Below are 27,282 nucleotides of genomic sequence, written 5' to 3' on the forward strand. Positions count from 1 at the left end.
AGTGCGGTGACAGCAGAGCAGCAGCAGCATCCGTGCGCCACCGAGCCTTCACCATCCCTCACCCAGCTGCGAACCATGGAGGAGATTAACAACATCCAAGTGGTCCCGTGCACAGATTCCGACTACCTGAAGCCTCTCACGGTGCACTACAACCAGGTTTGTCCATATTTTATCCACGCCACGCAAAGACAAGACAAGAGATGCTGCTGGCTGGAGGATGCTAGCCCAACCCCCATTCATTTAGCGCCTTGGCTGCTAACACAACGTGAAGGCTGAGCTGACCTTACGCGCATACATCAACCCATGGCACTGTCACGTTTTCCAGTCCACAGTGTTATGTTCAGATGCTAATCGTTGATGATTTCCAGAGCGGTACGGTTGATTTGGAGGTTACCTGTTAGCGGTAGCATGCTAACGTTAGCTAACGCAGAAATGACACAAGAATGAGCATCCCTAAACAGCACATGCTTTACATTAGGGGCAGGAGGTGATGGAGGGACGGCGGGGATAGCGTGAGAACTGACCAATTTTTAACATAAATTATAAAATGTGGTGGCACGGTGGCACTAGTAGTCCGCAAAGACAGTGCCATGGATCAAGTGTGAATCTAATATACAGAACACATTCACATTGCTATTATGCTGTTATAATCCAGCTATTGTGGACGCTAGTTGCTTGTGACACTTTGAAGACGGGAAAAATGAATATTGCTTCAAAAACCAACCACGTCTTGAGATTTATGCAAAACTACGAATTTGTTGTCAGTTTATATACTATAATGGCTTCCAAATGACATTCTCTAGGCCAATAATATTTAATACAAATAGGGCACAGCTAAAATGAATATTATTAAATATGTTTTAAATATGTTGTAATATAGCATGTTGTAGAATGTATTCACATTTATGAATTTACCTGTTGAATTTCTATCAAATATGCCTTAAAAGCAGTGGGGAAAACTGGCTTTTGCCGCCTATATGACATCAGTATGTTCTAAAATATCTGAATATGAATCAGTGTCATTTGTGTCATTACAAAATAATGTCAGTCAAAAGATTAATAAGGAAATCTTCCGTTAATATGACATAATGGGCAGATTGAGATTATGACAGCAGGCTAGTCATTTATAGATCACTGTGATTATAAGACAAATGAGCAAGTGACTTCTCTAATGCTCAGAACATGGGATTGTGTTCTTTAATCAACAAAAATAGATTGGAGCTGCACACGTCTGCCTCTATTCTGAAGGAGTCAAGCCTTTGAGGAATATAAATACTTCAAACAATATTATGTAACTTTTTGTCTTAAAATATCCCCAGATCCAAAGGTTTGTTCGAATTCAGCTGCCGACAAGTTTGGTAGAGCAGTTAAATCCATAACCAAAGGGTTGTTGTTGTGTCCTTGTGCCAGACACTTGCCGTAACCTGCCTCACCTCCAATGTCTGTGTATCCTGATGTTTTAGTGAGTGTGAATGGGTGAGAGGTTTTGTGTGCTCATGGTAGTAAAAAAATGCTATACAAATCTGACCATTTAACAACATCGATTTTCTCAGTTAATTTACAAATGATAAGTTTTCCTGCAGTTAGGCTTTCTTCTAATTATATTGCACTTATTACTTTTCTAAATCACTTTTACAGACTTAAAATGGCTTTTCCTCCAACTGCGTGTCCTGATGGTCAGTGCAGAAGTGTGATATCCTTCTCTCACCAAACAGCGGCTTGTGTCCAGAATGCTCTTATTTTTAGCTGTTTAATTATTTGTCCGGCTCGCTGTAATTTAGTGCGTTACATCTGGCCCTGGACAGATAAGGCCTGGGCCCTGGGTACACTTTTCAAGATACTTTTTCTATTTGTGAGTGTTTTTTTTTCTGTGAGCAAATAAAGAAAGGGATTGGTCAATACTTAACAGATGGACAACATGAGGCATTTGATTTCTTGCCTATTTTCCACACTGCCAACTGCCTTCTAGAGTGCAGTGATTTGCATCTTGCTTTTTATGATTTATGAGTTTATTGAATAAGGTGCCATTATAATATTTAAAGCATATATCTTATTTTCTTAACACAAATGCCTTACAATATGAACTATTCTTCCAGCACTCCAGCACAATTTGTTCTTAAAGTTATTTTAATATGCTAAATTTAATATCACATGTAGTACCCATTTCAAACCACTGTAATTAAATGAGTAAGCCTATCCAGTCATTACCATTCATTATTGTTATGACATAAAAATACAGTTAAAAGGATTTTATTAAATAGATTGACGTGTTAAAATGGTGTGGGGTGCAATATGCAAAGACCAATTGAGCAGATGGGCGACAAAAGACCTTTAATTTCGCTCCTGCTGATTGAAGGTGTTAATCATTTCACAAAACTCTTCACTTGCCAATGCAACTCTACCCATTTCATCTTGCACATTGAAATCAATAATTTCCTACTCCCATTTGTTCCAGAATTGATCAAGATTTTTTACACTTGTGCCCAGGGAAAGAAGTCGGGGCTAAGCCTAAGTCCGCTCAATACAGCAGCAGATGGGTGACAAAAGAGGCTGAGTTTGTCCCGTGCAGCTCAGGAGGGCCTTTCACTTTCACTCTGGAGCATCTTACCCTAAACCCTTTTATTCTCTAGGGCACATCTGGTCCCTCCCTACGAGCCTTGTGCCCTGAGTGGATAATGTGAATGTGGAGAGTTTAGTCGGCAGCTGACCACTTCTCGTTGACACCCTGGATGCCCTCTCCACTTTGTTACCAGATGCAGTACCTAATTATGTTGTTCTAAATTGGGGTAACTGAGCTGTTTTAATACATGAGAAATATTGACCTTGTCTGGTGACTGCTAATAGGTACTTCAGGTTAGAGATCGACTGATGTGTTTTTTTTCATGGCCGATGCCAATTGTTTAGAATTCAGAGAAACCAATGTCTGATAAGTTCTGACAATATTTTTGGGCTGATATGTAAGGCTGATTTTGATCATTTTCCCCAAATGATTTAACTTGAATTTAGTACAAACTCATCCACAACCTTGTTTTACTACAAACTAGTTAAGAGCAGTACCATCTTTAGACTAAAGTGTTCAAATTAAGCTTTGTACATATATTATTTATGCATATTTAGGCAGCTGGTTGGGCCAAACAAAATATCAACCACTGCTAGGGATTTAAGCCTATATGCTAAAAAGTGCAAATATCGGCCCGTGGTATCAGCCAACTGATATATTAATATATATTCCTCTAAACTTTATTTTACTGTTGCACCACTTAGTGCATTTAAATTCACATACACTGACAATATATTTTAATATGCTATATTTCAAGTTCTCCATCAAAATAACATATTCCAAAATGTCCACTTTTTTATTTACTACATGAAACAAATGAGCCAAACATTTTTCTAATAATCCCTAACTACGCAATGGCATTATTTAGCCAAGGTTCAAAGTTAGCTGCTAGTGCTAATTTCTCCATATAAAATGCATTGTAGCCTACAACTCATACTATCCATTCAGACTAACAGGTTTTCTAAATTGTTCTGTGTAACTTTGGCAAAATTATATTTTGCAAACTCACATATTATGTGTTCTTTATACTAACTGACATATACTAGCATGCCCCAGAATTCAACCTGAATTTGACAATATGCACTCCATTAGCCACTTTTATTTGGCTGTATTTGGCCTTAAAGCTACGATAACACATACTTTCTCTTCCCTATCAAGTCTAAGTCCACCGGAGTCCATGCTAAATGTTGTAGCTGTATTTCTTGGCAGTGGCTGTTAAAACCCAGGGAGGAAACCAGTAAGTCCTCTGATATCACAGGCACAGTATACGGGATCTGATTTGCCTGAGAAGAACAGACCCGGGGCATTAGTATTTTATCAGTCCTGTTTTTGAATGGCCCTCTGTAGCTCGCACAGTTTAAAAATTAAAAGCAGCAGGGATTTAAGTCTCCAGTTCATAAATATGGCACAGAGAGACTAAGGCATCCTGGTAGAACATGCAGTCATATCTCATCTCACACAGAAAAAACATGGCTGCTGTGATTTTTACTGAGGATTTGTGCTTTATCATTCTCTTTTAACATTTAGAACACGTCATGCAAACAGCCTCTGGTAGAGAGAGACTATGCGCACGCAATGCTGTTAACCACCTCCACAAGGATCAATGATATGATATTGATTAGGAACCAGGACCTCGTAATATATCACAGTCTTGTTACTGTAATATTGGGTCAATCATTAAAAAAAACAGCTACTAAATAATCTAACAATCTGACAGATTAAAATGAAAAACGCGATTGGACTTAAAATATTCAAAAGGTTTACATTTTCAGCCTTGTCTTGAATCAGGTTTCAATTATGATTTAGTATAACAATTTTCAATATAGTTCATGTATGTAGTTTGTTTTGTCCTATTACTTACTCTAAATGTACTTTTTCTCTATAGTGGCTACTTCTATTTTATCTTTACTCAGTGTAACACGCACTGATACCAAGGCCTGAAAAATGGAGAGTGTTGCATCAGTAAGGGCATCCAGTGTAAAACTTATGGTAAACTAATATTTGCAAAAGACTGGCCAATACAACACCTCCCATTTTGTATTAAAATGGAAGGAATGCAGCAAATAACATTGCACATTGTTGTCATGTTACTTGTAGTGGTTTGTGGTTGCGATACTTGAATTTCAATTGTGAGTAATTTTGTTTTGCTCACAACCACACTCATAATTTTCCAATTTTACAAAGTGTGTGCAATTGGCTAGTTAGTGTAGTCTCAATGATACACAGAGACTAAAGGATTAAAACAGCATATTGTGTGGATTCAAAGAGTGCTTTTGTACTTGTTCTCCCCTTCTCTCCTCTCCTCTGCAGCTGCTGCTCGAGCTCAGGAGGAGTGCGAACGCAATGTGATGGTTATTAGACTTTAAGCACCTAAAAAGATCAATGCGTGACATGGCTCTCACAATGGCCATTCACACCCGGGACTGTCCCAAAGCCAGAGGGACCGAATTAAACTCAAGGTCCTCTCGTCGTGTACCCCTCTTCTTCTCTCCCTCCCTTTGGGCTAATCACTCGCTGGTAATTCGTGTCAGCCATGATTGTGCTCCCTCCTCCCCCCTTCCTCCCTCCTCCTCCTCTCTCCCCTCACAGCAAGTGTCCTGAGTAATGAGACAGGCCATGTTAGCCATGTGCTCTGAGGATGAGCTTCTTTTTACAGGCCTCACTACTGTTTTTATCCATACTCTGTGGTAGAAAGTGACCAAGTAGAAAAGTAAAAGCGCTTAAATAAACACAACTCATCAAGATCATTTGACTTACTTTTGTCCTTTTAGATTTTCTTTAGAGCGATGCTTTTATTTTTTTTCTCTTGTAGTGTAACAAAATTGAGTAGCCCGTCTACTTCTTCACACACGCGGTATCAGCCTGGTATCTATATCGGTGAGTACAATAAGGCCGAGTATCGGATTGGATTGCCCCAAAAATAGTGTCAGAACAACACTGCATAATACCATATATTAATGTAACTAAATATCTATTGGCTGTAGGTTGTGGGGCAGTTTTATCATGATAAATTCTCTTCTGTGTTAATTATACTTAGTCTGCACTATTGAAGTCCCACTGGAGTCATTTGTTTTTGGATTAGAGACACTGGCACCACAATTCTAATTAGGAGCATCTAAAGCCCCCTGTGCATGTTCATGGTTACAAACAAACAAACTCCGTTCTGTCTGGGAATCAAACCTGTGACTCTCTGGTTGTGAGGTAACAAAGCTAACCCCTGTGCCACTATGGGAAAAAGAGGAGACATTAGCAATTTTGCCATTTGGAAATGTTTACAAAATGTTCTAATCTCCCAATGTGCCTTTAAAGATGCAGTTTGTAGCTTTTTGAGTGAAGGGTCCGCCACCTGTTTGTCTCAATGGAGATGCCATTTCTTTTTCTGGAATGTTACACAGTATGGTATTAAATATTGGTTTCTATGGACACAGGCCAGTGACGATACTAGGCCAAGTCACACGTCAGATCAGTGGAAAGTCATAATTTCCCACGTTATTTTCTAAGCAATAAAAACACCTGTATATAACTGTATAAATGCAAGATAGATAAGTTTAATGCAATACTATGAAACACTCAAGGGAAAGTATCTCCACAGAGACAAGGAGAAGGCAGACACCCCACTTGAAAAGTTACATAGTGCCCCTTGAATTATTTTATTTTGCTAGACTTGGTGAATGGGCTGCAGTCAGTCCAGAATGAGCTTATGTTGAAGAAAAGTGTCAGCCAGTTTGATGTATTTTGACAGTTATCCCTTGATCCACTATGTTAAATAACTAAACCAGTTTATCAAATGAGTAAATTAGAAACATGGCTTTTATTCGGTGTAATTCCCCCCCATTTAAAACCAGTTTCACCAGCCTATAGGGATCACCTCATATAATTGTTTTACTATGCATACAGCGAAACAAGTCAACTGTACAGATCTACCACAGCGACCCTTCAATTTGTCTTTTGAAAGGCTTAGCAACAGGAAAAATACTTAAGCTCACCATCCAAAGAGGTGCATCCCCTTTTTAGTCACGAGAGATGATTTATCATAGCATACTTTGAATGTTGTTTGCTTTGAGGAGAAGAGAGGGGCGTGGTTGGCCTGCAGCGGGAATAAAATGTACAAGTCAAACTCACTTTTCATAATAATTACAGCCATAGACGTCTGAGGAGGCAACATGACCCAACAGATTTTCCTATTGGTGAAATGAAATGAATAGGTAGGTTTGGTGACGTTTGGGGGGATCATGGTTCAATTTACTGTGGAAATCCCAATAAATCCCTATGTTTACTTTTTCGGACAGTTTACAAAAGAGCCATGTTGTGTAAATGAACATAATGGATCGTAAAGTATGTTTACAGGAACCAACCGCTGACGTTTGAGAATCATCCTGTGCTGTTATCCGCCCTGTCGTTGGGTGGAATAGGTAATTTACAATCAGACATAAAATTGTGGGTATTTCTATTGCACAATACGTTGCACGAGATGAAGAAATATGCATGTCATGGTTAGGGTATCACGCATGGCTTACGAGTCGCTTGTTTGTTATTTAGAGACAGAAGTGGCGCAGTGGTTAGAGCTTTCACCCATTATCCCGATAGTCAGTGGTTTGATCCTAATTCTGATCAGTGCACCCAGTTGTTCAAATGAGTGTGGTGTGTGTTTGGAGGGCAACTAGGAAGTCACAGGTTTCATTCCGAGACAGCACTGAGTTTGCTTGTAATCGTGAACATGCACAAAGACTCTTTAGATCCTAACTGTGATCCGTGCACCCAGTTACCCAAGTGAGTGTGGTGCGTGGTTGGCTATGGTTGGAGGGAAGACAGTCTAGCGCTTTAAGAGGTTTGCCAATTTTGTGAAGTGCAAATATATATAATTATAAGTGCCACTGGGGATTAAATCACTTTGTTGGTTGGTTGTTCAAGACCAAAATCGCTTTATTTGAAGGAAATTCATCTTGACACAAAGAATGGCGTAGATATTTGGTTGGGCAAGTCCTTTCACCTACCTTGCTTGTATGAATGTAATGTGATTGGTGGTGGTTGGATGGGCGTAAAATGACATCCTCTTTTCGGGTAGACAACAACCCCGGGGCAGCTGTTGCTATGGAGCTCAACAGTGACCGACTGCTCTGGTTCCGGATGTACATTTTCCGTTGATTTTTCCCACAGACTTTTCAAAAAATTCAAAAGAGTTCAAAGACGTCGCAGAGGCTAACCAGCTACGTGCTAACTAATATCCATAACGCTGTTGTTTTAAGTCTAGAATTCACACTTAAAGCGCAAGATTTGCACCATGCTTTAATAACTTAACTCAGAAACTGATTTTAAATTAAATTATAGGTCTTGTGGTTATTAGTTACCACATAGCTGATTAGCCTTGAGCTTTCAAACTTATAATATAATTTTTTTTTCGGAAGGTCTACGGGAAAAATTAATGAGAAATTTTGTTCCAGAACCGGGGGGTGGGCGGTGTTGAGCTCTATAGACCTGGCACCATTATAGAGTGTGACTTGGAAATGAACAAGAATAGACAAATCTGGTATTGAGCTTCTCACTGAAGGCATCAAAACTATGAATGGACATGTATGGAATGTAGAAAACAAAAAAACCCTCAAAATAACTCAAAAGCCTTCGCTACCAAAACCATTTGGACTTCATTATAAAACTCACTGAGAGAAGGCCAAAGGTTTGCAGCACTGTCAATAAAGCACAGGGTGGATACTTTGAGAAATTTTTGTGATGTCACTTTGTGTCTTTGTATTTCATATATCACTATGTATCTAAAATGTATAAAATAAAAATAAAAAATAAAAAAATTGAGTAAACGTGTTCCAACTGGTAGTATATATTGTAATGCCTTGACCTTGCACATTGGGTGAACGAAACAAATCACTAATTTAAGGAAGCCAGTATTATTATGATTGCTTCAAATGTCATAACAGAATACAAATTCCAGCTTAAAAGGGTATTCAAGGTGTTACAATCATACTGGCACTTGAACACGACTTACTTCTTGTCTAAACCCACATCAAAATGGGCTTTGGATTCAATTGCGTTAAACAAACATAAATCTAAGTACCCAGACCTGTGCCAACACCCATCACTGTTACGATTACTCTGTCACTTTTTCCATCTTTACAAATTGCTCCCGTGGTGAGTTGACTTGTTCTTGATACAGATCTGGAAGTTGCACATTTGAGTACGCCTCTGGCACCGCGACGCAACCCTGCTCCCATCGGTGTTGCCATAACAGGTCCGTTAATATGCTTGATGTTATCGTGACAATTAGTCCGACGTGTCACTCCCCCCTCCTTTTGTTTCTGGGTGGTACTGGAAGCACGGATGGCAGAGAAGAAAGAATACAGCTCAAGATGTCTGGAGCTATGGTGGGAGGAGAGAGAGGAGGTGTAGCCCAAATCGGTATCAAGGTCACAAGTCCTCAGGCGTGAGATATGTAGGCCGACTTCATCCCATTTGTAAGACATATTAGAAAGGAATGGTTAAATATGGACTTGTTTAATGCACAGGGTAAAAACGGGTAATTGGCTAGGCTAATTAGTGTCACTTATTTTTGTTATTTGTGTAACCATAACAATGATTTTTTTTGTTGCTCTCTATCTAGCTGTGTTTAATGAGCCAAAATAATGCTACCAAAGTGCCATTTTATTTAGATTTTTTTGTGGAACTGTAGTTTTATGTTTGTTTAGTGCTCACAAAGATTTAAAGGTACAATGTGTAACTTTCTGGAGTTGGCACCTGTCATCTGTGTGCTTCCATGGACATGCAAACTTGACATGATACTTTGGACCATTCTCCATAGAGAGATAAGAGTTATGCCATATGGTAGAGGATCTCCTCCAGGCCAAGTAAAAGTCAGGTTTGTGGAAATGCAAGCCCACTCAGACTAAGGACGCACGTTTTTCAGAGCAACACACATACATTGTACAAACATTACAAATGAATGCTTTTATTTTAATTGCATACTGTGGCTTTAAGTCTGGGATTTTTGTGGTATGTGTTGGTCGATGCAGGTTAAGTATAGCTGCCTTATAGATTCACTTTCGTCACAGTTTTTTCAGTAGTGTGATATTGCTTCATAATTGAAAATGAAAAAAATAGTCCAATACTCAAATCTCAGCTTTATACACATTACAAATACATTTAAAGACAAATGATAGCATTTTTCTGTTTGACTGGCGTAGTATTGTCTGAATATCTTTATCAAGATATTCATTTTTGCCATTATCGCCCACCATTACTTCATAGAGGTTTAAAGTGCTTGAGCATTCTTGTTAACCAATCACAGTGCAGGAATGATGGGGATGGGGCTAATTTTGGGACACCACATATATCTATATATGGCGTCCGTATCAGATCACAATTTTCATTCACAAACAACTGGCATGTCTGTATGCTTGTATTTGTGTATTTGTAGCATACCTCCCATGACAGGTCTCTGATGCTTTACTCTGTTATTCGATGCCATCCTTAAAGAAAGCAGTAACTGAATTTCTTTTGTTGAGTTCAAGAAGTACAAGTTCAGCCTGCAGTTGATATGGAACGAGGGCTGACACTGAGAACATTTTAGATTTAGATTAGCACATATTGGGGTGGTCATCATGACAACCTGCAATAACACGAGAGACAATGTGATCTATGTGTTATGTTGAATGCCCATATCTGCATTTCTGCATCAGGGCCTGAATGGTTATGGAAACTGGGTTGGTTTAGTGTTGCACCAAACTCAATGCCTGTCATATTTACTTGCTTGGAGGCCTTTGTTTTGCAGATGTTTTCGCTGGGTGGGGCGGAGATATCCATTCAAACATGTTCAAACATGAGCAGCTTGTGAAGGAGCTAATTGGATCCTCCGTCTTTCTATTATAGAAATCAAATGTGATTTAACACCTACATGCGGCTGCCGGATGCTAGAGACAAGGCTATGCAACCTGCTTTATTTTGTCTAAAAGCCTAGTATACTAACTATACTGAATCCCACCGTATGACTTCCAATTTAGCTGGACTTTTTAGATCAGTTTTAGATTACATAAAAATAAAATGCATATTGAAGTAGATTCAAAGATTTGCTTTAGAAAAAAATTAAAATTGTATTCTATAAAAAGAACACATTTCACAGCACTGAATGCAATATTATTTACATTTATTTATTTTATTATTTGTTATGTTCTTGTGAGACAGCACATATTAATGAACATTATTCATGTAAAGATGTAAGATTAAAGCCAGTGTTGCCAGTTTCCATCTTCAGTCTCTCAGCAGGTTGTTGTCAGAATATCTACTAGACAGAGAACAAAACCAACAACAATCACATAAAGGCAAATGTAACACACCAGCAGTGCATTATACATAAAAACAGTTAGTTTGAAGTTAGACCAGCAGCCCCTCACACGCAGTGACATATTTTACTCTCCAACAACCATTTTGTAGCTTTAGAATATGCTGCCATTGTTGACACTCAAATGAACAGGCTCTGTATTCTGCTCGACTACACCAAAAATTGCCATATTTCACAAGAAGAGTTTGCTTTCTTTCGTCTCAATTGAATACTATAACACAATTAGGATGTTGTGATGTCATCTTTATTAGCTAGGAAAATTACATTTGAAATTCTAGCTTTTATACTTACATTTTTTTGGAGCTTTCTACCATGTTATAATGTTGTTCCCTCATCAACTTCATGACAATGTTAAATAATACAAAAGCAGAATACAAAACAGTGCACTACAACTTCACAAACCTGATGTGATGTGCAGTAGTTTCATTAGTGGGATACACACAGATTGTGTTGTGATAGCGCTCTGAAGGGGGTGTGACTTGAGCATGGGGAGGAAGGGGAGGGGGAGTCAGCGTGTCAAAAACGAAACTGAAACTTATTAAACATGTCAACATTAACAGTAGCGAATTTAGCATTTTCAATAAAAGGTAACATGGTGATCTAAATATGTTATGTGTTAGCAGTTAAGACCCCATAGAAGTAAAATACCCCCTCTTTAACATTACTCTAACTGGAAATTCCCATGATCTGTGAAAACACAATCCTGAGCTCTATAATATAAGGCTATGAGGATGTTGTGATGCCATTTTAATTAGCCAGTAACTTTGAAATTCCAACTGCTTTTATACTTACAGTGCTTTTCTTGTTTTTTCTAGAATGGCACAAAGAAATCCTGGGACTACATGAAGACCCACGACAGGTAAACCCACACACTTTATGTTCTATTTCCCTCTTCTTCTTTAAGCTGTAAATGGTTAGCCTCCAGTATGGGCGCTGTAGGACGCATCTCGCACTGGAGTGTCAAAAAATACCTCTCCCTTCATTTTCCCAAGAGTCTCCAGTCATTTAGGCCGTCTTTCCTCTGCCTCTGACCCAGACCGGGCTCCTAGTGAAAAATAGTCCCACCGAGACAAAAGCAGTAAACCCCATGCATGGCTCTTTAACGCAGGGCTCCTCACGGGAACGTCCTGAAGGCAGCCAATGTTATGCTACATCTGCCTGCATTGAACAGAGCCACGGCTTTGTTTTGCATTTTTGTTCAAGTGCCCATAACATTTTCTTCTCAGCGGGTTTTATTTGGATGTCTTGGGCTTGTCACGTTTCGGAAGCAAAAGGCTAAAAATGTAAAAGACAGATGAGGCGAGAGGAAATAACAATTTTCGATGTAATAATAGATTCTGTAAATACCGGGATAAGTATTGGGCTGCTTTATTGTACTGGACAAAGAGCACGTTTTGTGAGTGTATAGATAAATTCGTATTATCATTTTAACTTCCGTTGTTTTCATGCAGGCTTCAGACAAAATACATTAAAGGAGCTGTACCTGATTTTTACTGTCTTCAAAATGCAAAACTGCAGTGATTCAATGTTATTCTTCATTCACCTGATACATTCCTAGCAATTATTCACCATGATGAGTTTACACCTTGCACAATAATAATGCTAACAACAAATATCATGCTAATGGCACACTTCTGGATTGTCAAAGGATATAATGATTGATAATAATATGCAGATGGTACACAGTGGTCACATTTCTACCTTAAGTGTTACATGTATTTGTAATTGGTACACACAAAATTATAGCATTATACTTTGATTAGGTTAAAATGAGAGTTATGGTAAAAACAAAATTATGATTGAGTGAAAATGAATATGTAAACTTGTATTTAGTATGATGTCATGAAAAGACATCAATTATTATACATTTAATTAAAACTAGCGACTCCATTTCTGAGTGTGCAGGATTTTTTTGTGCACCTATTCAGATGAAGAAAATATAATCTCACAATTTAGTATCTTTAAGTTAACCCTGAACTGAGTGACATTTGTAACCCAGATTTCCATGTATTGGTACAGGACCCCACTGGTAGAGGAGCAGGCTAAACAGTGCGTGAAGGGCCCGTGAAGGGTCCTGAAGGGTCTCAAAGGGTCCTGAAGGGTCCTGGGTGTGCGCTTAGCTTCTTGGTTTAAGCATTAGAGGCGTTTACAGCAGGAGGCAGTAATGGTGTGGAACAGGCAGAGTACAGGCAGAGACAGCCTCAGGGGACCACACTACCCCCAGGCCACAATCTGTCCCATTTCACTGTGAGACTACACTCAATCTCATCAATACTGTGGTTTCACCAATATTTAAAGGCACATAATGTCAAAGGACAAAGTAATGAGGAAATGTTGCATTTTATCCATGAAGAGCTGCTGTCCTTTAAAGGTACAGTTTGTAACTTTCTGGAGGTGATATGTCACCTGCGTGATTCCATGGAGTTTGAAAGTTGCCTTACTTGGGAACATTGTCCATGGAGATGGATACATTTTATTTAATATAGCCAAAGAACAACATGTCAATGGAAACAAGCAGGAGGAGACCCTCCTCCAGGCAAGTAAGAGTCAGGTTTGTGGAGATGCAACCTCACTCACAGTATGGATGCATATTTTATATTTTAAGCTTTTCTGTGCAATAAACGCATCAAAAATTAAAATAAATGCTTTTATTTTAGTCAGTTTTTTGACTAGAAATCCACATACTCAACTGTGGCATTAGGGTGTGCTTGGAAGAATCAGTGCGATGATGCTTCAAATCAAATTGTTTGCCCCAAAATTGTGTTACTGTTAACCATTACGTTTTTATTCCACTAACTGGTGATTCACACCAATTTAATATAATTTCTGAATCCGTAGTAGATTGAGCCCTCCACAATGTATCAACAAATATTGTATTATGAGTTAAATACTGTGACTTTAGTAAACCACGATATTTTACATACTTTCCCTGTGAATCATCTCCACTGACGCAGATACAACTACAGTATGCTCAATAATGGGCTTATCCTCAAGCTAGGTGGTCCTGACCCAGCCGTGCTCCAAATGAAACAGGTTTGTGCAGTGTACTGACCCACTGCTCCTAACAGGTTGCCTAGTGACATTTAAGGACAGGTCAAATTTTAACACAAAATGGAGGTAGTATTTTTTTAATTGTCATTAAGCCATCTGCTGCTTTTGAGAATCCACACTTCCCTGTGATTAGTTAAATACATCTGTCACTCACTCAGAGCCTTACACAGACTGACCAATGGGTGGTTCAAAGTGTGTTATAGAGCAGCTCACCAAAATAACAGGATCAGATTACAATGTTCTTTATTTATTACCATATCACCCCACCAATGCTAAAAGTAATATTCATTTGTCAACTAATTTTGTATTTGAAAATCCGTCTCATTCAGGTACAAGCAGACACTTCCCACAACAATAAGAACACCGTGTACATGTATAGCAATTGATTATAATGAGTTTACATGCAGAAGAGGTTGATTAGCCATGGACTCCTGATAAAATAAACAATCGAAATGATAAAACCACTGCTGTCACTTGAGAATAGCTATTGTACTGTAAATATCTAAAGTGGCAGTAGTTATCAGTGCATAGGCTCCGCACTGGTAATGTGGACTTCCTGGTTCCCTGTGAACATGGGAAAGCCGGGCTGGGCTTCCTGCTGCCTCAGACACTTCCTCTTTCCCAACAAGTCTCCACAAGCACACAGCCCCACAGCACATAGTCTACCTGTGGGCCAGGCCTAGGGATAATGCATTTAATCATTTTTTATATAAGCCTTTAATATTTTTAAGAACAATAAGTTTAATAGATGTTTCTATATTGATCGGTTGTGATTAATACTACTTAATAATAATCATATTGAATTAATGATTTATTAAAGTAAACCAATTTTGCAAAATTGACTTTTCAGAGCTTTTAACCATATTATAATTATTTCCTCTTTTCATTTACCTTCTCAAAGTTCTATTTGGAGTGAGTCAGGCATGTTTGAGGAATCTTTAATCAATTATCTTCAATACGCCGTATTGCCAACGAACCCCCATTTTTACTGCCACCAGCACACGCCCACTGCTCTGTACTTACTTTGTTCCCCGATTTCATTTTTTAAATCATGATGAGTAGGATTTGGCAGCATCGCATAGTCATTTTGGTACAAATGGAAAAAAAATCTACCATTTGCTAGTGTGATCTGCAGCTATCCATCGAAGGTGCCAACTGTTGTGATGGCGTTTATTGCAACATCTGCTGCCAATGAGCACTGCAGTTTTCTAAAAGTTAGTGGATTTGTTTCTATTATGAAGTCATTTTAGATGAATTTTGCAATTTAAAATGTGTAAATTATAAGATAATGATCCACAGGTGTCATAGATTATAACTATATAGCGGACACCAGCACAGTATGTGTTCTTTAAGAATGATTCAGGCTTGGTAACTACCCGGTTAAGGTTAGAAGATTGGTTTGGTGTATTAATGAAGTAGTTACTGAGCCTGCATCATTCTTAATAAACTATTTGTTCAATGTATTTTTTGTTCATGCTTTGCAATAATTTCCAATGTATATATAAAATATCCTTATTTAAACATTTTCAGTTTTGAGTTCATACAGTTATTTCTTCTTTTCAGTGTATCAGTGCTGATCTTCAACACCACCTCACACTGTTTTGTCCTCGTCAAACAGTTTCGCCCAGGTAAGTTTCTCATTCTGCGCGAATATCTATTTAACTTTAATCTAAATGAATTACATTTGAGGGCATTTTAGTCTGCACAAACATCTGCATAAGATCTTCAACGAATGGTTTCTGATTTTGAGTTGCCTGATTTGCACTGTAAACATTTCAGGTTTTAATTGTGTGTCATATTTCTGCTCCATGAAAGTCACTGTTTTAAGTTTGTCAAACGTAATGTGTCTCCAATGGCTTTCACAGGAAGGCCTATGCATTCTTTCACACATCCTATAAATGCCATTGTTATCCATGTCTATTTTTTAACTTAAAGAAATGTTCATTATCAACAGCAAAGAGAAAAGAGCTGGGAAAATGTGTATCAATAGCCAGACTTCCTTGTATTTAGTGGAGAGTGACGTGGTGCAGTCCCTGGCGTCTCCTAACAAAAGAGGTTACGCTGTTATGTGAAGTTCATCCATTTCTCTGGTACTCTATTTCTGAGGCTACATTGTTACATTAGTATAAACAGCATTGTAATATTGTATGGACATTTGTGGTCAATGTGCCCTCAAACTTGCAATTTAGATCCAGATTGCCACCATGGTAACACAAAATGATTTAGAATCTAGTCTTAGTGGATGGAAATTGGACATCACACCCAGAGTTGTACCTCTTCTGAAAGCTTGGACTCTCCATAATGTTTTTGTGAAGTATTTTTATCTTATTAACACGATGATTTTGCTCCACAACATGCAACATCTAGCAGTGGTGTTTGCCAAACAAAAAAATGAGGCAGTTGCCATAGCAATTACTCATTGTAATCATATTGATTTATAAAAGTCATGTAACTAAACCCATGAATTGACATTGGTCCGACTCTAATATAGACTCCGAGGTGTAAACCCAAAACTATATGTCCTCTATTGTGTTTAAATGAAAGTGTAAATGTTCTCAAAAGATTTTTTAAACTAACTCCATTAAACTTTACTTACTACTTCACTAATTACTTATGTACAGTTTCCGTCCATTGCACCCCTTTAGGTTCTAAGAGTGCCCAGTGCAAATGCTCTATCCTAGTCGTAGCATGAGTCAAAGTTATTAACACCCACTCATCATTAAAACTCCCTCTTTCTCCCTGCAGCTGTGTACATGTGTGAGTGGGAAAGAGGCAAGTCCCAGTCGGCCAAAGCAGCAGCAGCCGCAGCAGAGAAGAAAGAGGAGGGGGCAGCTGAGGCATCTGAAGCCCAGGAGGGGGCTTCCAGTGCTGGGGAGGGCACTTCTGAGTGGCCCCCTGCCTGTGCGGGGGTCACATATGAGCTGTGTGCCGGCCTGGTGGACAAGCCCGACCTGTCCCTGGAGGAGATAGCCCGGCAGGAGGTCCTGGAGGAGTGTGGCTACGATGTCCCTGCATCCAAGCTCAAGAAGATCACTTCATACAGGTGGAGCTGCCAAAATGACTCTCAGTGGCTATTTAATTTGACATGTTCTACCAGTTACAATAGTCGCACTAGCACATTCATAAAGGCAAACTGAACAGTGAACTCAATGGCACAATGGCAGAGTCGATGATGAGGATTTAACCACCAATTTTTTTGTTTAGTCTCTATCAACTTTCCCAAAACTGTAAATTAGGATACTTTATTATCCATGGGTTCAAACTGATGAAAAATATGCACCGTTGCCATGGCAAGTAACAATTAAAAACAAAATACTATGTCTTTTTAGTGATTCATAATTAGTGTAACCCAATGAATTGAAAGTAAACTATAAAACAAAGTAATAATTTTATAATTATTATCAAAGTACTTACATTATACAATTTCAATCGAATCTGTTTTTACAGTTTGACAAGTCTTCTCTTACTAACTGTACGAAACAAACGTGAATGTCACCTTAAGGCATATTCAACCACAGACCAGAGAAGAGAGGTTATATAAATGCACTCTTGGGGACCATCCATCTCTGTCAGCATATTATTATTACCTGCCATAGACACAGCTCTGAGTTACATAGTGTCTGCCCCCATTGAACCTCAATCCCACCTGGACAGATGGAAGAGTGATGGACTTCCGTAAGCTGCTTTGATTTGACTCCCTCGCCTCCTCCGCCTGTGTTGGTGTTGTCTTGGATGGTTGCTATGTGCGGGAATCGTCCATTTAATAGCAGGATCATTTTAACCCATATGCCCCCTATGAGCTGTGAGGCAAGACAGGAGCAGAGGAGCAGGCAGGTCGCAACAGTTTCTAATGGAGATATGCAGTGAAGTATTGTGCATCTGGGAGGATATTTGTTTAATTTGTAGTATTTTTTTCCAGGTAGAGAATAAAGAAATCCTATACAGTACTACTCAAGTGTCAGTTTTATGGAAAAAAAAATGCAAATTGGAAACTTGGGAACTTAATAATAATGTCTGTATATTTCAAATTGGTAGGCCTAATTTTGCATATTCATTCAACAAAAGAACCAAAAGTACATTGTTTTGTTGTGAGTTTTTTTTTAACGTTAGACGGCAATGTTAAAGGCATCAGGTTTTTGCCCTCTTTTAGTGTGGTTATCTGCACACAAGCACATTTACATTCCTAATTATCCTTAAACTTTGCACTGATTTAATATACAGTTGACTAATATAGTGAAATGTGATATTTAACTGTCATGATTTGTTTATTTGGTCTGGATATTGCATGTTAATGAACTTACAATATACATGCTGTAAACTGGTTGGATTGTAGCTATGGGCTAATTTGTAGCTATGTGATAATTTCCACCTATTGTCCCGTATTTACAAACACAAACTCTCATTCACACCCCAGCGCACATTGGAGGCAAGTACGATAGCAGCTCAATTGGTGTGTTTGTCCACTGATCCCAAGGTTGGTGGTTCAAATCCCACTCCCATAATGCCATAAATATCATCGGTACAGAGGTCGGAGCCACTGAGCCACAGGTTTGCGCCGCTATTCAAGTTCCCACAGATGAATGCTGTCGTTGTGTCCTTGGGCAAGACCCTTAACCCACTTCACTAGTGTCTGTGAATGTGTGTGTGGGAATGGTTGAGTGGTTCCCTGATGTAAAGCCTTAGATAGAAAAGCGTAATATAAATGTGACAATTTACCACAGTGGCCCCCCTCTATAAGCACCATTTAATGCTTATAGTTCTTTATTCCATTCTTCCATTATTGCAGATAGTACAAAACATATTGTACAGAATAACAGAACTGACCTTGAGTTGTCTTCCTTTAGGTCGGGCGTGGGTGTAACAGGCTCCAAGCAGACCATGTTTTACGCCGAGGTGTCCGACGATAACCGCGTGAGCGCCGGAGGAGGGGAGCCCAAGGAGGGAGAGCTCATTGAGGTGGTCAAAATCCCCCTACACGAAGCCATGACATTCGCCTACAACGAGCGTATACCCAAGACCATGGGCGTCATCTTTAGTTTTATGTGGTTCCACAATAACATGGCTCCCAGGTATAAGATCTCTACCAATGTCTAACAGTATTTATTATGTCCATCTTTATACTGTTTTATGAATCGATGAAGAGCCAATCACTGGTCTAGCACATATATGTCCCTTTCACCACACTTTGTACTGTGAGGCTTTTTAATACAGTGTGCATCTGCAGACTACAGCAAGTCTAATGTTGAATAGATTTAGTACGAAATAACATATTTTTAAAGTTTATTTTTTTGTTTTGGTGATCATGGTTTAAAGGTTTAAAGACGTACTGTACTTAAGTAGAATTTTTAGGTTTCTGTACTTTACTTAAGTTTGGATACTTTATATACTTTTAAATACTTTTAATATTGGATACTTTTTACTTTTACTTCACTACAGGTATCTGTACTTTCTACTCCACTACATTTTTTAACTGGACTGAAAAGTAAAAAGTACTTTTCATGAGATTTGGGGGGTTATTTTTTGTGGTAACCTCCACTGAAGTTTTCAAGTTCAAGCTTCGGCTTTGAGCAAACAAAAATAAATACACTGAATTTACACAAAAAATTAAGAAATTGATCCGTATTGTTACCCAAAATATGTGTCATGTCATGTTTTAATCTATATCACTACATTTACACTTTAACAATTGTGTGAAATACTTTTTACTCTTAAAGTACATTTTTAAACAGGTACATTAATACTTTTACTTAAGTAGATTTTTTCATGTGATACTTTTACTTGAGTAACTTTTTACCTCTGTATCTGTACTTTTACTTAAGTAACAAAACTGAGTACTTCATCCACCACTGCTTAAAGGTAATAACTGAAATTCAGTCTATAGTAGCATGAAAGATACGTTAGTAGTATTTGAAATCGGCCATTATGGGTTTTACCACAGCAAAGTAATGGAATCTAGAGCAGCCAATGACCCATCAGCCCTGACAATATTAAGTTATCTTTAGTGCACTGCAGTTGTCTTTAGTATTGAAAAACTAAACTCGTATCAAAACTAAATACTCATTTGAGCAAGTATCGATACTGCAAAGAAGGACAAATTTGAGCTTTCCTGAACAGTTGTTGAGCTTTATCAGAACAAATATAAGATCTCATTCTAAAATAAAGAAAGTACTATTATTTTGTATGTGAAAATTACATTCTACTAATAAAGGAGCATCTTTTATCTTCATTGTGGTATCGATATCAGGTATTGAGTGAATTTTAGTATTGTGACAACACTAGTGCATTGCTCTACATAAGATCAGTATAATAAGGAAAAATAACATCGAAATTAATTTACGTATTCAAAACAAGCTTTGTATTTCTTTTAAGCAGATGGTCAACCCAAAGAAAATATTGGCTGGAGATTTAAGGCCAATAGCTGTCTACCGATACGCTAAAAAGGGCAAATCAGTATTTGAACAACTGACTTTCAAAGTGTGATTCACTGATGTGCACCGATCTAAAAAGGCTACAAGATAAAGTGTGGTGTCAGGGCCGAGTTCCTCACACATCTTTGTTCTGTCTTTTATGTCATATGAATACCGCCATAGCTTGTTTCTATTTTGTTTGTTTTATTTGCTTAAGTGAACGAGCCATTTGTATCCATTTGTAACTTGAAGGAAATTGGACTGGTTAGCTGTTTTTCCCTTATCAGGGGTTGGGGCTAGCATAAAGAGTATCCTGACTCTTATGGCTAGATTTTGAGGTTATACAAATCAACTAGCTGAAGTTATTCTTTTTGAAATTTAAGACCAGCAATGCAAAAAACAAATGAAAAAAGTAAAGTTACATTTTAAGTCCATAAAACATAAAACTCCCATAGTAGTATCAACATCTATTTACTCTCCCTCAGTCATCTATTTGAAACCATTCTTCTACTTTATAATGGCCTTTATTTTGAGATTACAGACTAAACTAAGATTTTTCTCAGGTCCAAACACATAGTCCACGTTCAGGCTGCATTTCTGAATGTGATGTGAACCAGCAGTAGGCAATCCTGTGCTATCATTGTATCTACTAAGGGCTTGTAGTTTCTATAATCATCTTGACATGCATTAAGTTCCTTAGTGTAGATGGCATTGGAATTATGCAACTGATAAACAGCTAAAGCATCAAAATTCATTTTGGCTCCTACTTATCAAAAGAACTACTTTTAGTATTCACTCTAGACTCATTATGTGTGGGCATTCTTGTGAAAAATCTAGAAAAAAAATTGACCATTAGTTTAACAAGCAATCAATCTGACAATCAAAACCCATAAAATATGTTGGCCTCTCGCCCAAAGTAGAAAAACAATACAATTACAAACTTTCCATTTTAATTCATTCACCTTTTTAGATGTACTTTTTATTTCACATTTTGGCCTAAATCTGAAATGAAATCATCTTGGGAGTAACTGCCTCTTGAATATCCTGCATTGCTAAAGCTAGTTGCAAGTATTGACATATTTGTGTTAGCTGAAGTTGCTTGAATCAAACTCAGTGTATCCATTTATATAGAATAGTACTATTACATTTTAAATATGACACCAGCTACTGTTCAATATCAGCTGTGAATTTTTGAAAATGCACAAAATCTATTCTTCTAACCCTATAGCGTCATTGCCAGCTGTGCTTTTAGGGCCTTGGACAAAGCACATGTGAAGTAGTGCAATAATAATAATGCTATGCTCTCGCTTAGCCTATTATAAAAACACAGTATACAATAAAACTCAACGCAAATTTATTATGAAAGCACCTGTACCTTGAAATTTGTACCAAAATTTTTAAATAGTGTTATCAGTTGAAACCTGTACATTGAAATATGGTCTGGAAGTGGTGGTCGTGTAAAGGTGTTGGGTATTCAACACGAAATTACTTGATTATATCTTGCTTTTTGTTTACATATGCCCAATTTTTTATGAATGAAGTTATAGTCTTGTGTATTTTTCCCTATCAATTATATATTTAGGAACTCATAACAGGACAGAAATTAACCTTTCCTGAACAGCTTTAGAATGATCTTGAGACCACTATACGCCCATGGACCACTACCTGGACCACTGAGGGATTACACAGATACCCTCAGTATTGCCCATCTTTTATATTTCTCATACTGTCATTTAATGTTGAAAATGACATTCTATTGTCTTTGAGTATTCCTTAGTATTGTGATTGAGAATTTTAGTATCGTGACAACACTATAACAGAAGATAGAATTGGTTTCAGTACTCAAAAGACCTAAGATCTAAATTTTGCCATTATTTTCTTAAAAGTGAAAAGTTTACATGTGATCGTTACTTTCACTAAAGATAAATTTGTGGGCTTGCTACAGATAGATAGATTTAAATGTGAAATATCAGTAGCAGCAAATATCGGTTATCGGCCACAGCAGCAGGACAAATATCGGCATCGGCCCAGCCCTAGCTTAGAGAGATGCCATGTTCTGATCTGCTGAAAATGATTTTGAACCTTCAGGAGTAATAGCCTGTTTTTACTTGCGCAATTTTCTCCCGTGTAACTGTCAGTGAGTATAATAGGCGATAATGACACTGCACTGGCTGTACGCGTGGCACAGAGGAGTAACACACTTTTCACATTGTAAAACTGGATTTGGGCCAGACGATCACAGATTGTCAAATGAAATCAACACCATTGTGGTCATTCAGGTTAGGCTAGTTTTGACTTTTACTTGTTTTTCAATGGCACTAAATGAATGAATGCGTAGGTTTGGCTGGGTTACGTGCGACATGCCACCATAGTCATTAGATACTGCTGCTGTTGCATTTTATACACACGCAAGAGTTAGCTATTGTGAGTACTGCTACAATGCGATTTCTGCAGCCCTACCCATGAATCAAAATCTGCATTGTTGCCATAGCAATTAACAATTTCAAGATAAAATATTTGAACTATTTGAAACGTACCCAAAATTGTGCCTATTCCCCTTATTCTGGCCACTGTTGTCATTGGGGTTGTATTATTTTGCACAGGGCTGTCGATCTTGACATTGAATAAGTTCTATAGGGACTAAAGAGCCATTTTAAAGCCTCCAGAGAATCGGTACAGTGTTGAATTGTTAGTGCACATGAACATAGAACATTTTACACAAATGAACCTACTTTATATCAGATTTTAGGGGCAAATTTTTCTCATATTCTCCATTGAAATGAATGGGATTCTCATTTAACCGGAAGTGCCACCACAAAGAACGCATGGTTTAGTCTCATTTACTGCAAAACTAGAGGCTAAAGATGCTGAAATCCATGAGTAGCATCACTAGCTAGCAAGATTATAACGCATTGCTACAACCTCATATGTAATTAAAGGAGGTTATCATTTTTATTTACAATTCATTTTAATTGTCAAACTGTTTAGACGGCAAGTTATTTTTTTGAATGGTGAAAAGTCCTTAAAATGGCACCTACAGTATAAACAGGACGCTGAAGCCCATGAATAGCACCACTAGCTAGCAACACAACAAGTGCATTGCTATAGCTGAATATTTAAGCAAAATAGTATATTACCCTATGATGGCCTATTATCTTTAAATACATATCTTAGCTAAACTGTATTGGCAAAAATACTGTGTTTTTAATATTGATTTGTAGTTTGGTTGTGCCACTATACAAAAGCCATACCCCCCTTATGTTAATACAGGAATAATGATCACGTTAAAGCGTATATATCATTGTTGTCCTCGCTGATGTGACGCTGAGCCCAGTTTGGACACTGCTACCTCCATTTCTCAGGCACCTAAACCAACTGTCCATTTTTAACATTTTAAAATTTTGAAAATGAACTTTCGTGGCCATGCTGTAGAGACTTCTTTTGTGCCCAAGTTATGACATATCTCTATTCAAGGTGTTGTTATGTGTAGAATTCTAAAAATGTAATATTTTAAATTGAACTGCATACTTTAAGCTCTGATAAAACTTTTATTCGTCCCCAAGGTGAAATTCTTTCCATTATAGTCAGGCAGTCAACCAGCAGAAGTATTTTAGAGTTATCGGAATAAAGTTCAAATTAAATATCAGTATCACAGAAAAAAATGAATACATACAGAAAAACACATTGTTTTGACTGTGATAATGATGCTGATGATAATGTATAGCAGTTCAACAAAAGAATTTCTACACATAATACCTGAAAAAATACTGTAAAAGCATTGATATGTTTGTGATTTAATTTATTTGTGTCTTATGCTGATTTTATTTTTGATATTTTTAAAAACTTTTTGAAATTTTTGCTAAATTGTTTTACATTTGTGTAAACTGATTGTGGGCAGTGTTTTAGTATCGTCTTTATTTATTTATTACATGTCAACATTCGACTTTCCATCATGACACATTTGCAGTAGTTCCATATGATAATTTGCATGTGCACTGTCTGTGTTGGATTAAACTGCATTACGTTTCAATAAAAAGGGGTCCAAAGCCCAAAATGAAAAAAAAGTTGGTCCAAAGTTATTCCTCACTTTCCTTATGCATTCCAAGCAACTTAATTAGCTATCATGAGTTTATAAGCACTTTTCACAACTGTCAGTGGAGTTTTGCCGTCACAGTAATACTAATGTCTAGTATGCTAACTGTGCGCTTCCTGGTTATTGGACAATAAAGCGCTTTATAATTAGATGCAGATAGTACACAGTGGACTTATTTTGACCTCAAGAGCTGTTTACAATATATCTGTACCGGGGCAGGACACATTATACTCAAAGACATTATTTAAAAAAAACAAAAAACTTTACAAATACAAAGATGTAGCTAAGCAACAATATGTTCTCACTGTTTTGTTTTTAAACCAGATATCCTTCAGGTCGCCACAATGGGACACAACAACATGTGCTCACGGTGGGCTTGAACTGGCAACCTCCTGATTACTAAACGACTACTTAACCCTTAGATGAGTGCACTAGAATTTCTCCCTCCAGGTGATGGTAATGACCCAGAAATGAACTCATTTAACCTGGATAGACCTATGACAAAGAGAGCTCTTGGGTGTTACCTAGTAGGAAATATGTTCAGTGTTGTTTTTGGTACGCTGTAAATATATTCCAGTCTTCCAGTTAGGTTCTTTCCTTATCTTGCACATGCTCAACATCTGAAGAATAGGTCAGATCTGTGGAGAGGCAAGCCTGTTCACAGTAAGAATGCATGTTTTTATTATAGTTTTGAGCAATAAAAAACCCTGTATATTCCCTGCATAACGGGAAGATATACAAGTTTAGTGACATTCTAGGCAAAGCAATGTCACCATGGAGACTTGCAAGGATCTCCCCCCCACCCCCTGCCAGAAAAGTTGCATAATGCACCTTTAACTGTATTTAATTCTACTTACAGACTGTCTCGTGCATTGGTACTATTTGTGAATGGCTTCTTTTGTTTTTATTCTGCAGGACATTCCTCATTCCTCTATTGTACTGTACAAACACTCGCCTTCACTTATTATCAGACCAGTTCTACAAACCAGTGCATAAAAGATGACTCACTCACTACTTTTATTTATACCTCAAAGATCTTTATCGTTACTACTATATGAAGCACAGTACTTTCTCCTATTGTTGAGTGAATGTTTTTTTTAATCGCTCTAAACATGCAGCAAAAACACAACTCCGGGTATGTTTTTGATAAGCAAACATTAAAAACATTATAACATATATCAGAAAACAGTATATTATAGGCCCTTTGAATAAATCTACCAGAAGTCTGGACATACCCCTGCTGTCCTCCTGATGGAAAAACAAAAGCTGAGACACATAAAGATAAGACTGCATATCAGGAAATGTTGACACGCTTCGACAGTGAATCCCCAAAAAGATAAGAGGCATGAATGTAAACTCAGCTAATCCTGATGACTATCTCTCTTCTCAGAAACAGGAGGTTTTCACTACCGGCCAAAAGAGAGGCGGAAGCTGATGTGACTGAAGGAAAAGTGGAGTTTACTGAATATAAAGTGATTCAAAGGTATGTGTGAATGAGGACACCAACCAGGTTTTCTTAAGGTGAGATATTAAAGGCAAAACTGTTTTTTTTTCTTTTTTAGGGTATCTTTTTTCAATCAGCTACATACAGTACAGTTCTTTATTGTGCTTATATTTGTGCTATACTATACATGAGTACTGTAGTCTGCGGTATATGTGTTGTCCTTTTTCATAGCGATCCAACTTGATGACTTTTCTACTGCCAAAAATGTGTATATTGTGTATTTATTTGTTTTTATAATATTTTAAATCATGTAAATATAATGGTAGTACACATCTAAAGTTATACGCTTACATGTCCATCTTGCTTTAAATGGGATCTCACCTTACATAACTGAGTGCCCACCTCTTACCCGGGTTTGTCCTTGCACCCTGATGAAGGCTGCATTCGCCGAAATGCGTTGGTGCGTATGTTTTTATCGTTAATAGCCCAGATGGAATAAAGGCCTTTTAACTTTTCTAAACAGAGTGCCTTGGTTTTTTGTTTTTTTTTGGGTTTTTTTTTTGTTGTCTGACTTTTTAAACACATTTTTTATATTTGATGCTTCAGACAACAGCTCAAATATTTTCAAGTTTAAAAAGAAGTCCTCTCCAGAGTCTACACCTGTCTACAATTGTCAACTATACATGAAATTTTACCTCCAGAAATGTGGTCAAATTTGACTTTCAACATGTTTTTCAGTATTTTTTCTGTTTCTGTTCGTCTGTAGTGTCTCACCTTACATTGCATCATTGGATTTGACCATTTTACTTGCTGTTTTTAGTAAATGTAGGTGTTCTTTTTGACCATAGTTGAAGTAACCTGTTGGCAATACATCCAAGCTATAGAAACCGTGGACGCTGGTCAGGAGTACCTAGCTGGAGGATTAGCCACTGTGCACAAGTGGATGTGAGTAACTGGAGCCCATGGAAAAGCTTGTCTAAGTAGAACATAAACTCCTTGAGCGGTTTGGTCAGGAGTATCTAGCTGGAAGATTAACCTATTGTACATATTTTAGATCAATGGAGAAACCAGAGCCCATGAAGGTAACCTACCCAGACACGGGGAGAACATGCAAACTTCATGGTAACCAGGCCTGGGAATCAAACCTCTGGGATCTGCTGGATGTAAGAAAAGAGAGGTAATCTTTTAGTATCGGTTCTACATTCTTGACTAACGCAATTTTGATTTAAAACGTATTTATGTCAAGTCGTACTGGTCCAAGTCTGCACGTCCTCCCTGTGGTTCAAGAAATTTCATGGCTCACATCTTGGATTATAACTACAAAACTTTCAAAACGGTTTAATTTCACCTCTAATTTAAGAGTCTCTGTCAGTTACGTAAAAC

At 37.8% G+C, this 27,282-nt stretch overlaps 1 protein-coding gene across 1 annotated transcript; it reads left to right on the forward strand.

The window, feature by feature from the left end:
- nudt14 (nudix (nucleoside diphosphate linked moiety X)-type motif 14) lies at positions 1-23,896 on the forward strand. The gene is made up of 5 exons (XM_033990863.2): positions 1-156; positions 11,720-11,763; positions 15,519-15,583; positions 16,701-16,998; positions 18,800-23,896. The coding sequence occupies exons 1-5, from the start codon at positions 76-78 to the stop codon at positions 19,047-19,049; spliced, it is 738 nt and encodes a 245-aa protein (XP_033846754.1). The 5' UTR covers positions 1-75; the 3' UTR covers positions 19,050-23,896.
- The last annotated feature ends 3,386 nt before the right edge of the window (positions 23,897-27,282 follow it).

Source organism: Periophthalmus magnuspinnatus, chromosome 24 (assembly GCF_009829125.3).
Source record: "Periophthalmus magnuspinnatus isolate fPerMag1 chromosome 24, fPerMag1.2.pri, whole genome shotgun sequence".
Classification (NCBI taxonomy): domain Eukaryota; kingdom Metazoa; phylum Chordata; class Actinopteri; order Gobiiformes; family Gobiidae; genus Periophthalmus; species Periophthalmus magnuspinnatus.

Coding starts and splice junctions, on each gene's coding strand:
- nudt14 (XM_033990863.2), top strand. CDS start 76: ATGGAGGAGATTAACAACATCCAAGTGGTCCCGTGCACAGATTCCGAC. Junction 11,764..15,518: donor TACATGAAGACCCACGACAG/GTAAACCCACAC, acceptor TCTTCTTTTCAG/TGTATCAGTGCTGATCTTCA. Junction 16,999..18,799: donor AAGAAGATCACTTCATACAG/GTGGAGCTGCCA, acceptor GTCTTCCTTTAG/GTCGGGCGTGGGTGTAACAG.